General features: G+C 39.2%; 1 protein-coding gene across 1 annotated transcript in view; it reads left to right on the forward strand.

The window, feature by feature from the left end:
- The window catches only part of LOC106711189 (membralin), an 84711-nt gene that overhangs the window by 41442 nt on the left and 26978 nt on the right, over positions 1-16291 (forward strand). The window contains exon 8 of the mRNA XM_045681585.1: positions 4574-4706. Coding sequence (XP_045537541.1) covers positions 4574-4706 — 133 coding nt within the window. The remainder of the gene's footprint in view (positions 1-4573; positions 4707-16291) is intronic.

Raw genomic sequence — 16291 nt, forward strand, 5'->3', positions numbered from 1 at the left:
CATATTGAGTCGTAAAAACCGATAGTTGTAACAACCGGTGACAGGTATTAATAGGAAAGACATGTATATTCATGTAGGAAATTAAACCGCATTTTGTTTACTTCAATACAAACGTATAATATAAAAGAACAATATCATTTTTCCATCATTTTTGTATGCATAAAATCTGTAATTTTAGTTTGTTTGAAACACTTCTGTCGTGCATACACATTTTGTAACTCACGTTGGATTTTAACCAGCGTATCGTCACAATTTCCCTGCATGTGTAACTCTTCATTAAAAAGAACAATCTTTCGTAATACACTAACAGCATTAAGACCGTCAATCAAAGTTGGCACTGTAAATTGTTCTTCCGAGTCTTCCTGTTCATTTTCATTTTCCTCTTGAACTTCACGTACAATATCATCCTCCGTAGCTGGTGCACAAATTGCAATAGACTGATCTACATCAACGAACTCGTGTGTTTCAGTAGTAGATAAAGCAGGTCGTAACTTTTGCATAGCAGTGTAATAGGTGACGCTGAACGCTAGTTGAAAAACAGTAGAAAATAGGAATGAACAGAAAACATTGAAATCAAGGTGAAAACAGCAAATCTACTGTTAAAACAGTAGGGTTGGTAACACTGGACATAAGAGATATGACCAAGCGGGCCTTGAGGCTACAGCATGCATGTGCTTTGTTTCTAAGAATTACAAAAGACCCTAAACTTACTTTTACTTTTACGATAATAGCCATTGACTATTATACTGTGCCAGATGTGGATACTGTTACCTATTTAAATTGTTTACAATACAGCTGAGCTGGTCGTTCTACAGATATAATTCTCCGAAAACATTAACCAAATGTGGTCGCTTAATGCGGTATGTCGTAGTAAACAATGTCGTAAAAACCAATGTTTTCGATAAAGCGGTCATATGACATTCAGCCAGGACCTTTGATTTTGGTCATTTTAACCGGTATGTTGTTCTAAACGTTGTCGCCATAAACGGTTTTGACTGTAAAACCTTATTTTAATTTTTTCGACTCAAGCAGCATTTTTTCGTGTTTGTTTTCAAGCAACTGTTAACTTGTTTCCATAGTGTACAAACTATGTCTGTTGTACGTCTCAAGGAGCCCAGTAGCCGGTTTACTGAACTACACTTGATAACCTTTTGATTATATCGTTCAGGTCACGCTACGGTTTAATTTTACGGCTTCAAGTCATTGTATCAATCCCGTACGATCTGGATCATTAAGTGGGTAAATGGTTAATGAAAATAGAATGAGCACTAAACATCGGAGCGGAATTTTGCCAGTCACCTAGCCGTCGTTAAATGTTGTTATCGCCGGCGATTAAGTGACAAAACAACTCGGCTGGATGACTGAGGAGAAAGAAGGGTAAGGGAGGGGTTATCATGGGGAGGGGGTGTGCGAATAATAATCTCAGTTTACGACGGCAGCCGAGTGAATCAATAAAAACACTAATAATGCACAGGCGTAATCCGGATCGTGCAACGTCGCGATTACTGGCACTAACGAGATCGTAAAAACGGATATACAATGCACGGTCGCCGGGTTCGGCTTTGACCGGCGCAAGCGCATCTGATTGGCGAGACCCGAAGATATAGACGCTTCCTAACGTATAAACCATACGATTTACTAGAAAAAATTCTACATTTTAGCTTTATTTTAAAATACATATCTATATTTGTAACTTAAAGTTGAAATTGAATTTATGATTCCAAATTAAGGAGTAATTTACTCGTAAACTACAGATTCACCGAAGTAAAACATGTATACCTGTTGTATGGTCGTTGGTATTGCTTAATTTTTCAATGTATAAGAAATATTTGTATTATTATTATGTATAATTTTTTTTTCCTTAAAAAAATTAAGAAACGAGCAGCGTTTGTAGTAAGGAACCCTAAAATAGCACTCTGTATCCATTATTCTCAATTTACGCCAGGTTGAAGGAAGCGCGCGGCCGTCGGCGGACGCGGCGGGTGTCCCCCTTGATTAAACCCCGGGAAGAAGTAACAATTTGTGTGCATTTCTCCGGAGCTAGGACCCTCCTGGATTGCTCTCCAGCTTACTGCTCTAACGCTTACAAACTTTATTATTGTTTTTATTTCGCATCGTATCTTTCTACGGTTAATTTGTTAAACTGTTGTTGAATTATTAAATATGTTAAAATATCATGAAACGATTTACATCAAAATGCCGATGTCCGAAACGTTAAAATGCGTAATGTATTAAATATGAATGAAAAATGTTTTTGTAAATGAATTATACTTTATTTTCTACTTGAATGTAAAAAATCCAAAGTCGCAGTATATTCCTTTTATAATATATATATACATCTAAATATAATAAATAACTATAAATGATATATATAATAAGCGTTCAATCTATTTCTAGATAAAATATGTTATTTTGCCGGTCGCACTGTGTTAAAAAATCGTTTGTGTGTACTGTGTCCGATCGGTTCCGTGATGGGAACCTGTATCCATTGCAGCGGCGGCGATGACGGACCTCCCACAGTCCACTGCCTGCAGCTGACACGCTCGCCTGCGTAAACCTATCGACGTCTGCCCGACTGCGTCCAATTGTCGGGCAGTTTTTATGCAAATCTCCGGTAATGTTACTCTTCCTTGTTTACTTTTAAACAGTAAAAAAATAAGGAACGATTGACGATCGAAAGAAAAAAAATTGTTTACATTAAAAAACATACGGATGAATTGTATGATGAAGACGAAGACTGTAAAACTATTTTAGTATGATGATAATAAATATTATTATTAGTATGTGTGTCTACTAGAAGTGAAGAGACACATTTAGTTTTGCCTAATATTGGTATGAGACATATTGGCAGTGATCCTACAATGATTTAGCATAGCACTGCGAGTGATTCTCGGTGTTTGAGGCGCGTGCCTTCCGCCCGTCCGAGGCGATCTTCGTCTTGTGTCGGAATTAAAATTAATAGCGGCGGCACGCTGAAGCCGAGCCGACAGCGCGACCCGCTGCGACCCCGAGCGACCCGGTACGACCCGGCTCTGGTAATTTGTTTACTCGCCTCGCTCAGGATTACGTTGTGCGCTCTCATGAATTGGTAACTGCCGGTAACTTTTAGCTTCCCGCTTCGGAGCCACACTTGTAGTAGGCTAAGGTATATTTTGCTAATAGATTCAACAATAGGACCTGTCTTTATCTTTATTATAATATAATATAATAGATACATTTGTTATTTGAAAATGTCAGATAGAATTGCAAATAAAGCCATTAGCAACATTTCGTTTATACAATTTTTTTACGTTTTTCAAGATTATATTCAAGTCTCTTTATTAATAGTTAAGATATTCGATTTTTGTACATATATGTAGTTATTTTGTAATGTGACGTTCTATTGCCGTAGGACATAACGTCAAGTTAGGACATAATATCAGGTTAGGACATAGTATATAGTGGAATATGATAAAGCACTATTTAGACTGTGTGGCTTTAATTTTGCAATGACGGTGTCGCGGGTGCGTCACAAGCCTAACGTATTTATTGTATCAGTGTCAGGCCTCATCAAAATGCAAATAGGGACGGGACCGCGGCGTCGCCGGACAGTTGTTCGTGTTATATTGAGTTATTCTCTCCAATGCAGTGGATTTCTACGCCGCGCCGACAAACCCGTAGACGTATGGAAAATTGGAGAAACGCGTCTAGTTTCATACTACTTTATATACAATTTTGTGCATGTACTAAGTGAAATTTGAATATTTGTTAGCAGTTATCTGTGTGTATATGTAATCTTAATTGTTTATACAAATTCGTGCAGAGCTTCTGCTTTTAACACCTTCTGATACAGCGAAAATATTTTCCTTAGTAGTCTATTCATGCTTTTAAAGGATATTAAAAAAAAAACGTGCACTTGCCGTGCTTCACGAAACAAATTGCACGTCGTATGAGCTTCGTCTCACCCGCAATGAAGCTCACAAATTTGCGTAATGCACTGTCTAAGAGCTTGCTGGTGAATGAATCGGTCGCCGTGGCTCGTTGCATGTGGTTAATAAAGTAGCGGTGTTGGGCTCGGATTTCGGTCGTTAGCGGGTAATTGCCGACACCTAATTAGTCCGACACCCCGGTTCGCCGGCACGCCGACATGCCGACACCCCGACACCAGACGACACGACTCCGGTGTCGGTATCACACACGACCCGCGATATTTATAGTCACTGCCGTCGCTTTAAGCTATGCTGGATATAACTTGCGGCTTGGGATGTCTTACATGCTCCATATTAAAGGTACTAGACGTTTGAAGTTGTACGGATGTTGTAGTTTTGTAATATTAATATTCCTTTGTAGAGAAACATTCTAAGAAGGAAGTAAAAGGGTTATACATCGCATGTAACCCTTTCTAAGAACACCTAAAACTAGAATTAAAGATGTATACCTACTTTTTTATGACGTAATTTGTAAAGCGTAAGATTCATCAATCATTAACCTATCAATCTCTGTGATCGGAAACTACAAGAGCCTTTATGAAACAAAAACTTTAAAGGATTGACCATTTTGCTTAGAAAATAAATTGTAATTTTCTTGTTAACAGGTATGGAGGCAATAATGTCGGAGTTCTTCAATGATACGACGACGGCTTTCTACATCATCCTGATCGTGTGGATAGCCGATCAGTACGATGCGATTTGCTGCCATACGTCCATTGCCAAGCGGCATTGGTTGAGGTAAGATTTGATACATAGCGATTAATTACCAAATTCATGACCAGTGTAAAATGCACAGCATAAAATCTACAGACTACGACGAGTGTATATAATACTTCAAAGAACTCTTTATGTAAAATATTCCATTGTGTTGAAGTATCGCTTCGCTTAAAAACAAAAGCTTGGAAATTGATTTCTATACACGGCGAATTATAATTACCCTCAACGTAATTTGTCACATAACAAAATGCCTTTTAGGTCATTAATATTTTGTTGCATTTTCACCAACAATATGTGCATCCAATTAGCGCCGTGGCTCGCGTCAGTTCATTGAAAAGTACTCGGTTGTGGACCGCGCGATATTAATTAGTGTATTGAAGAGTCGCATACAGTGCTCATTTACAATATCCACGGATAGAGTAGTATGTGGTAGTATCTGATATTATTATATCACCAAATACTGGTAGCGTGTATTCGTTTGCAACTTATATTGACATGACAGCTTCATTTAATAGCTAATACTACTATGGATTCTTCAAGAATACTCACAGATGAATTCTGTCGGTGTAATCATTTAACCCTTTCTGGATCTTGATTTAATCAAAGTATCTCGCAAAATAGATTTTATTTATTTTAAAATCATTTACCTTGCGTATTCTTCTTCCACGTCTTTCTTTGATACATCCATCTCTTTCACCTCTCCTAAGATATACCTCAATATTCATTAGGTTTTTGTAAACATTTGATTATCATTATTGAAAATATGTCATTATATTCGCAACAGTTCAGGTATAATCGGACACTTCAATACACATGTTAATTTTAGTTCATTTGATTGTTGACAACAGAATGCGACCGTCACCCTGTTGACACGCACGGCCGCACCAATGAACCGCACCGCACAATCATTAAATTATACTCACGCCGACTGTACTTGCTACCGTATGTTTATTGCTCGTTATTTTTTGTTACGTCCCATTCGTTTATTTGCGAACGAACGTCACTGAAGTCTCTTTATAGCGACACTAATGCTGTTTAAATATTGTCAAGTTAACGACCGAGCTTTTACTTTGATATAGGTTCAATTGGGTGCAACTATATACGTTTTATTTCCATTGCTTTTAAATGTAACAAAATGTTAATGACACTTTTAGTAAGGTAGGGCCACACACATTCTTGAAAAATGAAGTAATTTCGTTACTTAAGATCTACAACTTAGACTAGCACCAATTATATCATTCGATCCATGACAGTCATATGAGTTTATAAGTTTTTTTTTAGTAAAGCAAATACAGATTATTGAAGGAAAAGAAAAATTCAACAAAATGGTCGCCAATCAGCAACTAACGTTGGTTTGTGGCACTAATGTAGTCAAGTTGAATCAAGAAAAAGTTGTCTGTTCGATTATACCTTCTTATCAAGTGCTTATATCCCGTATCTCGCCCTTCATATCTCCCTAGACAAGCAATTGTCCACTTTGTTTTTACTCTTGCTTCGTAGCGCGTGATCGTTCTTAATCAAAAGGCGCCCGGGCACGAAGCAATTTGGTTGGTCGTCCGCGCAAGCAATAAGAAGAGTGAGTGCTATTAAAACAAGCGCAAATAAAGCAAATTGAAAACGGCACCGTGACCCCCCCTCCTTCTAGAGGGGGCTAGTTTAGCCCCGAAGGCAGGACCGCCCCGGCCCTGCAAAAACAACACGGCCCTAGTATACGGGTCTTAGCTGCAAGTGTAGTTCCATCTATTACTTTTCTCAGTTGATCATATTATCTAAAATCTATTACAACTATTTATGTACACACAAATAAGTTTGACAAGTCAATTAAATGTTTATTTCTTTTTATTTATTATTGCTTTAAAGAGCGTTAAAAATGCTTATGCATTTACTGAAAATTTGGGCATTTACGATTTCAGTACTCGTTATTTATTTAATTAAGTTTTTGGTTAATATATCCAAATAACAGTTTTTTACCATGTTCTTTTTATTTTAACAAATATCTACATGTTGCATTGTGGTAAATAAGCTTCTTCACTTAACAAAAAAGAGATTATGTAAGACGGAGGCAGAAAATATTAACTGCCAACGTCGATACAGAAGTCTTTGATGATTACTCGACCTGCATGTCACAGCAATAATGTATACTTTACAAAGACAAGGGCACTATGCCTTTGCCTACAAAATTAAATTACTACAGCGCTGTTTATATTATACAAAGTACAAAATATTGTTATAACATCGTTACTTGCAATATTTAATATTCTTTCTTTCCAAGATTTTGTACTAGGACACTTCTTTAGTAAGTGACTTTGCTTTAAAACTTAATATATTGTACTATTCTGTTTTTCATGTTTTATATTTTAAAGTTTGTCTTACAATGTCACTTATCGTAATTTACGATTTGGAAGGTCATAAAATCACATTCTTGATAGACACATACTAAACATAAAAAAAAGGATTTCTTTCTTATATGTTTGATACCATGAGAGCATTCACTTTCTTCTTTATCTGTATTAATAATTATTTACTATTCTCTGAGACGCCTAGCAGAATAACTGTTTCATTGTAAGAATGGTGAACAGATAAAATTATAACTGTGTTGTATGTGCGTGAAGTGCGCTTAACCACTTCCAAACTTGAAGCCCGCACATTTACTGCCTCCGCAGACTCCTCGTCACTGACCCTTATTGCGTTAACGTCGTGCTGAATCTCGTCCTAACCGAGTACAGTTTATAAACTACATTATGTTACGATGACAGCTTGTCCGAGAAGATGCAATTATGTCTACCCCTCATGCGGCATTACCTTCGTTACGTAGTCAAGAGCGAAAAGTGTTCCAGAGTATACATATTTTAAATCGTGCGGCCGTCATTACTTAAAACGACGTATAGCTCTAAGGAAAATAAATAAAAGACTACAGAGCCTGATGAGTATTTTTACACTATTTTCGTAACACTAAAGAAAAGCAGATTACGGACAAGAAAACTGACCTCGGCCGAGTGAATAAAACTCTAATCGAAGCCAGGGCCCCGAGGCATAAATCAGTCTCCCCTCGCTATGACGCCCGCCGGAGCCTTCAATTTGACACATCCTTAAAATGACATACGAGACGAGACTCCTAACGACGCCGCCTCAGCGCACGCAACAACCTTATAAATAAATCGAAACACTGGCGTGGATTATATTTAATATGCATGAGAATAGTTCTTTATCTATCTTTGATGTTTTTGCATTTGAAAGGTAAAGTTTGTGATGTTAGATGATCAAAAATAAACGTATAATATGTGATGCAATATATAATATATTAATTTAGTATTTATATACTTAATACCTAGTGAGATTATTGGAAATGAGATTTGTTTCAGTTCCAAGAATAACGAGAATAATTATAATTCCATTGCTCTAAATTTTTGTGTAAAAAGTTTTAATCTGGAAAATATACTGAAGAGTTGTAATAAGTTAATCGCTCGAAAATCGTGGCATCGAATAAAAGTTATCTGCAGATAGGATATCGTCAACGTCGAGTGAACTATCGATCTAATATAAAGTTTGGGCCCGGTGCGTGTCGAGTGGTGGAGGCGGGCGGTGTCGGGAACAAATTGTCGTTGCGGCCTTAATTGGCGGTCGCGGAGATTTATGCGGATGCGGAGGCCCGGTCGTCGTGCGGTTGTCGTGTGGTCGGCACCGCAACCCTGCCCCAGAGCCGTGCTCAGAAAACCTCCAACCTATTAACGTTTATTCATAGTGTTGATGCTGTTATTATGCTGTTGGTTATGACGCTTATGTTATCTTTTCTCACAAACTTAAATTCAACCCAAAAAATATTGAATTTATGTGTGAAATAGCAAAAAAAAAAGAGTATTAGTTTAAACCTTTCATGTCCTCATAAGGTCTAAGAAGGTGAACTTTGTCGCCAATCGAAGTGTTTGTAGTATATTGAAGGTACTTATGAAAAAGTAATAAATCAGTTGGCATCCGACCGCAGTGTTTTATTGACGTATCTTACACTGGCGACGAGGCGGGTTATTTTTTTTTATATTGTACGCGTGCGAAGTAATTAGTTAAAAGTGTTAACATGCCATTTGGTAAAATCGAACCGTTCGATTTGTTTTGTGGACAATGGACAACATATGTGCGACGTGTAGAACAATTTATTTTTCTAAATGACATAAAGGAGACGCATCGGGTCGCCACGTTGGTGACGTTAGTAGGCGATCGTACATATAATTTGATGTGTGACTTGTGTGCACCTGATAGACCGGAGGATAAAACTTTCGAACAGTTAGTGCAAATTGTAAAAAGTCACGTAGAACCGCAACGTTCGGTGTACGCCGAAAGGGAAATGTTTCGACAACGACGGCAAAAGGCAGAAGAAAGCATCGGCGAATTTTTGCAACAGTTAAAACATTTAGCTTCGTCATGCAATTTTGCCCAGAATTTAGAAGAAAACTTATGTGAGCAATTCGTCACGGGCTTGCGGAGCACGGAGATTAAATCACGATTGCTATTTGATGCGAAATTAACCTATAAACGGGCGGTGGAGCTAGCTCTAAATTTGGAAGCCACGGAGAAGCATGTGGAGCGGGTGAGCGGCCGCGTCAGCGTGAGCGGTGCTGTGCGCTCCAGGGACCTCGGCGACGACGTGGCGGCGGCGGTGACGGCGGTCAGCGCGAGCGCAAGCGGCGGCGTTTCACAGGCGGGCGGCGAGCCGTTGCACGCGCTGCGCAGCGGGCCGGCCGTGGCGGCGCGACCGGCTGCGGCGCAACCGCCGTGTTGGAGATGTGGTAAACCACATCGTGCAGATAAGTGTCGTTTTAAGCAATATACGTGTGGCCAATGTAATGTAAAAGGGCATTTAAAAATAATGTGCAAAGCGTCGAATAGTAGAACAGCCGGCACGCGACACAATTTTGTGGAGGAGGACTCCGACTGTGAAATGTATAATATTTGTGCGGTTTCTTGCGGAGATAAGCCTTACTTTATAGACGTTAAGGTTGGTGATGTAATGTTAAAATGTGAACTAGACACTGGAAGTAAGATTTCGGCAATTAATGAGAATTGTTACAAGCGATTTTTTTCCAACTATAAAATTCTTAAGGATTCGATTAAGTTATGTTCGTATTCCGGGTCGCGTATAGAAACGATTGGATATATTGTAGTAAACGCGTCCATTGATGATAATTTTCAAGATAATTTACAACTGTACGTAATCAAGAATGGTAGTCGTCCTTTGTTAGGTAGAAATTGGATTCAAAGATTTAATATAAATGGATTATGTATTAATAATATTTCACTTGATGTTAACGAGCAGCGAAATCGGTTCATTGAAGATTTAAAAAATAATTATCCTAACGTCTTTACAGATAAGTTAGGTGAATGTAAAAAACAGTTTCGCTTGCAATTGACTGATAACAAACCGGTTTACTTACGCGCGCGGCCCGTACCGCTCGCATTGCGCACCGCGGTGGAGAGGGAAATAAATCGTCTAGAAAAAGAGGGATCGATTTATCAAGTTGAACATTCCGATTATGGTACACCTATAGTACCTATCATTAAACCATCCGGGGACATCCGCATATGCGGCGATTACAAATCTACAATAAATCCGAAATTAAAAATTGATCAATATCCGCTTCCGCGAATAGAGGAACTGTTTGCGGCCCTAAGCGGTGGGCAGGAGTTTTCAAAAATAGATCTGACAACCGCGTATATGCAAGTACCTCTCCACCCCGATTCGCAGGCGTGCACGGCCATCACCACACACGTTGGTACTTATGTATTTAAGCGTACTCCCTATGGTTTAAATTGCATTCCACAAATGTTTCAAAAAATTATGGAGGAGACCCTTAGGGGCTTACCGAATACTGTAGTGTTCCTAGATGATATTTGTGTTACAGGAAAAGATAGGGAGACGCATAAAAAAAATCTGAGAGCGGTAATAGAAAGGTTGGCAAACATGGGTCTTACTGTTAAGTTGAATAAATGTAATTTTTTACAAGAGAGTGTATCGTATTTAGGCTTTATTATTGATAGGCACGGTTTACATCCGGACATGGCCAAGGTTGATGCGATCGTGAAGGCTCCGGAACCGATGAACGTGACTCAATTAAAGGCATTTTTAGGATTAGTTAATTATTATGGCAAATTCGTTCCTAATTTAAGTACATTACTCCATCCCTTGTATGCCTTGTTAAAAAAAAATCAGTCGTGGTGTTGGAATACAAATTGTGAAATCGCATTCAGAAAAATAAAAAACATTTTAGCTAGCGACAAGGTGTTGTGTCACTACGAGGCGGAACTTCCGGTCGTGCTGTCGGTGGACAGCAGCGCGTACGGCGTGGGCGCGGTGCTCGCGCACACCTTCCCCGACGGTTCCGAGCGCCCTATAAGCTGCGCCTCCAGGACGCTTTCCGACGCCGAAAAGAATTACAGTCAATTAGACAAAGAGGCGCTCGCTATTATGTACGGAGTGCAAAAACATCATCAATATTTATTCGGCAGGAAATTCACGTTAAAAACTGATCACAAACCATTGGTATATATTTTTGGACCTAAAGGCTGTATTCCACAGACTGCGGCGAGTCGGCTACAACGTTGGGCCGCCAAACTAGCCGCGTACGATTTTAATATTGATTTTGTAAAATCAAAGTGCAACGGCAACGCGGACGCGTTGTCGCGCTTGCCGCTAGAGGGAGACGGCAGCGGCGGCGCATCGAGTGCACCGGATAAACATTATTTAATGTACGTTGATGAAACTTTACCAGTTAATTTTAAAGAAATAGCATTAGCAACAACTAAAGATAAATTGTTAAGTAGAATTTTTGGATATATTATGTTTGGCTGGCCGGGAAAGTGTTCAGATGATGAAAAGGCTTTTTATGTCAGACGTGCAGATTTGAATATTGATCACGGCTGTATTTTGTATAAATATCGTCTGGTGATACCGCAAACATTACAAAAACGCGTGCTGTTAGAAATTCACGATGGTCATTTAGGCATTGTAAAAATGAAGTCCATCGCTAGGAATTATGTTTATTGGCCGGCACTCGATAAAGATATCGAGTTGATAGGAAACAAGTGCGAGGCGTGTCGCAGCGTACGCGACGCCCCCCCGCGCGCCGTCCTCCATCCCTGGGAGTTTCCCGCCGCGCCTTGGCAGCGACTGCACGCTGACTTTGCGCAGCTGCACGGCAAGTATTATATTATCCTAGTGGATGCCCATAGTAAGTGGCTCGAGGCGGAGGAAATACGTAGCACATCGGCGTATCACACCATAAAATTTCTTAGAAGTTTATTTGCGAGGTTCGGCCTACCGGAAAAGCTCGTTACGGATAACGGGCCTCCGTTTCAAAGCGCGGAATTTAGGGAATTTTGTGATAGAAATATGATACGTCACATAACTTCTTCGCCCTATAGACCGCAAGGTAACGGTGCAGCCGAGAACTGTGTTAAAATAGTAAAAAAAACTATTAAGAAAGCCGTTATAGAAGGTAGGGACATCCATACTAGTTTATATCGGTTTCTAATGCAGTATAGAAATTGTGAACATGCAACAACAGGGGTTGCGCCCGCGGTGGCGCTCCTCGGACATCGGTTGCGTAACAGGCTAGACGTGAAGCGCCCGAGCACCGCAAAAATAGTCGAGGAAGCGCAGGACAAACAAGTACTCAACTCCTCGGGACTCGCTAGAAACTTTAAGGTAGGGGATAAAATATTATCTAGAAATTATTCAACTAATAAGCATAAGTGGGTCGAAGGGAAAATTTTACAACAAACCGGTCAGGTGTCGTATAAAATTATGAATAATGATGGGGATGTAGACCGTAGGCACACGGACCAAATTTTACCTCGGAGTAACAATAGGTTCTCATGGGACATAGAAAACGAATCGGATAATTATAGTAACATGGATGAGTACGTCAACACGAGACCGCGGAATAGAAATAACAATTATGAAGGTGATACTTTCGATATTGATTACGATGCGTACACGACGGCTCAGCCGCAGCCCGACAGTGACACAGGCACTGCGTCGGCGCCGACCACTGAGGCTGTAGGGCCAGCGGAGGCTGAAGATAGCACCTGGGCGGTTCCCGGAAGTTCCAACCAGGTGAGCACGTTATCCGGAGAATTAAATGAGAGGGCAAAAAGAGCGCTTCGTCGCGAATGGCGAAGGAAAGGGATGGAGTAAGGTCAAGTAAAAAAAAAAAAAAATCGTTACAGCACTTGGTCACATTTATCGCATTTCCTTTGGTTTTCTTTTCGTTTGATTAAACAAGCTTTTTGTTAGATATTAGTAAAATGTAATAATTAATATCAACATAAAGTAAGTTATATGATGTAAGATGAATAATTAGTTTCACTTGGTGGAGGAAGAAAATAGTAGATGTAAGTTAAACTTGTTAAAATGTATTTAAAAAAAAAAAAAATTTGTAAGTTTATTTAGTTCATAGATTATCAAAATGTTATTAATTAGGAGAGAGATGTGTAGTATATTGAAGGTACTTATGAAAAAGTAATAAATCAGTTGGCATCCGACCGCAGTGTTTTATTGACGTATCTTACAGTGTTATGTTCGTTGAGGCGTGTGCAGAACGCACTGACGGCTGCTACCTGTTGTTAATTACGCCTCAACAATTTACGAGAAATATTTGCACATTTATAAGGTACTAGTATTACTTATTCACTAGCTATCGAAACGAAGCATTTTAAGCTTTTTCCACATTTTTCCTAATTATGGTCTGGATGAAAGCTACTGAAGAAAATGTTAATATGTTGTATATTAACATTTTCTTCAGTAGTATGTGTTTCATCAGGACGAGTTCGCGTGCAACACCTAGTTTGAACATAAATTTGTTAGGGTAAAACCTATTTGGTAGAATAATCCGTTATGTTTTGTATGTATTATACTCATTAAAATAATGGATGTCCACGGCGTATCCACATATTAATGATTTATTTCTCCAATGAAAAAGACCCGTAATAATTTTCATTTGCAAATGAATATTCGCTATTTAACATTTCATCGTTTCGTAGTAAAGCTGACCACATTTTTACATCATTTGTGTACGTCGGTTATTTATAAAAGGATTATTTCTGTTACAGCACCATGGTTTAATTAAGTTTTCACTATATCGATTTTGAAATTTCTTTATAACGTAACACCGCTACCACAATCATTAAAACAAACTTAATTAAAATCGATACATAAATTACTGTTAATCTTGGTTTAACGCATCGACAGTAATTATATAGAAGGATTATTAAAACGCCACTGACTTAATAAATGAGAAATGTTTCGTAGACATACGGTTGCTGCCGGTTTCATTAATGACTAAACATCGAGGTGACATCCCTGCGTAAGAGCGATTAGTCGCGGGCCACGGCCTCCTCGGCGCCCGCCCTGGCGCCTACAGTGGCGCCCGTCGCAGCCTCATTTACATCTCTCACTTTATACGCTTCACTGTGCTTTTGAAATCTTCCACCAGATATAATACTTGTGCAACAATTAAATGAGAATAAATATAAACTCGTGGTAAAATCCGACAACATCATCCAGCAATGGCGGAATCCTTATTGATTTTAATTTTTTTTATTGGACTCATTCGTATTTAAAAAAGCTTCTATGTTGCTTTCGTTACCTTATATTTTTTTCTACCTTAATTAACCTAAAATTATTTCACGTCTACAATCTTGCCCACTGACTTGACCGTCTGGCTCAATCCTAAACATTCAGATTACACATCTCATCGTATTGTAATCAAGGATGTTACGTCGTACAGAACTTGTTGCGCGTTGTCTTGCTACATTGTGGCTCCCCCGAGAGTCTTTGGTAATGAGATTTTAATTGAGGGTATAGTCGCGTTGATCCGTCGACAGATAAGCTTAACTTCATTACGTCGGCCGACGATTACATTGCCTAATGTAATTGCTCTGTTAAACAATTTCGCACACCGATGTTTGGTGGTGAGCGACCTATGGGGGACAACGTTTCAACTTAATTACAATCCGCGATCAATACGAGGACTCCGTTATTTAGCCGGTTTATAATTACGTTACAGAGTTTTTTTATTGCAAAATTTATATGTCTAGAAAATATACGTCTGAAAAAAAATTCTTTACTAGTAAAATTATACGAGGGGAGGTCCAAAAGTTCGCGGAATGGAGGGGATGGAGTGGGGATAGGGTAGCTCGCTTAGTGTCATACTAATTGGGCACTCATAATTAGTATATATATAACATTTCAACCCTATAGTGCCATTCGTTTACGAGTACTCGCCTGCTGAACAAGTCAATCCGGAAGCAAACTGCAACTATGGAGAAAATTGAACATCGCGCTGTGATAAAATTCCTTACCAAGCAAGGAAAAAACGTTCAAACCATTTTAAATGAAATGGAAGCCGTTTATGGAGATCAGTGCCCTGGTAAAACAATGGTTTATAAGTGGCATGGTCTTTTTAAACATGGTCGAGATTCAATTGAAGACGACTCTCGCTCTGGGCGGCCAGCTGACGCCACCACATCAGACATCGTCGAAAAAGTCGAAAAACTTGTACTCGAAGACACACGTTTGAAGAAGAAACAATTATCTGCATTTGTTGGAGTATCAGATACAACTATTTTGCGTATCCTGCACGACCACCTGGGCATGACAAAAGTCAGTGCAAGATGGGTGCCGAGAATGCTCACGCCGCTTCAAAAACAGCAGCGCGTCGACGCGTCTAAGCACTTTTTGGAGTTGTGTGGAGACGAGCCCGTGCAGATTTTGGAGCGGATTGTTACTGGAGATGAAACATGGGTTCATCACTTTGAACCTGAGTCCAAACAGGAGACCATGCAATGGCACAAAAAGGGTACACCACCTCCCAAAAAATTCAAGGTGTCAGAATCGGCGGGAAAGTTGATGGCCACTGTTTTTTGGGATTGTAAGGGAATATTACTCATTGATTATAAAGAAAAAGGTACCACTATAACCGGAGAATACTACGCACTCATATTAGAAAAGTTAAAGGAGTCAATTAAAGAAAAACGTCGAGGAAAATTGGCCAAGGGTGTGTTGCTTTTGCAAGACAACGCGCCGGTTCACAAGAGCCGAGTTGCCATGGCTGCTCTGCACACACATGGGTTCGAACCACTTGTTCACCCACCCTACAGTCCAGACCTGGCTCCTAGCGATTTTTATTTATTTCCAAATTTAAAAAAAGAGCTAAGGGGAAGGAAATTTTCCGACGATAATGAAGTGAAGGAGGCAATTTCGGCCCATTTTGAGGCCAAAGACAAAAAATATTTTTTCGATGGTTTAGAAAAATTAATTCATAGATCGAATAAATGTATTAGACTTAAGGGTGATTATATTGAAAAGGAAAAATAAATTTATTGTTATATTTCATTGACAACCCTTTCATTCCGCGAACTTTTGGACCTCCCCTCGTAATAAAACTATTTAAATGATCGTTTTCTGTGTTTATGATGGTTGAAACAATAATGTTATTGTTTAATATTAATTCTTCTTACCGGCTTGTGCCAGTTTTAATCCGTTAAAGAGCTTATATTTTATGGAGTGCGCTGGGCGCTGTTATAAACATTCGATGTGTCTTACTGATGCTAAA

Source organism: Papilio machaon, chromosome 16, assembly GCF_912999745.1.
Source record: "Papilio machaon chromosome 16, ilPapMach1.1, whole genome shotgun sequence".
Classification (NCBI taxonomy): domain Eukaryota; kingdom Metazoa; phylum Arthropoda; class Insecta; order Lepidoptera; family Papilionidae; genus Papilio; species Papilio machaon.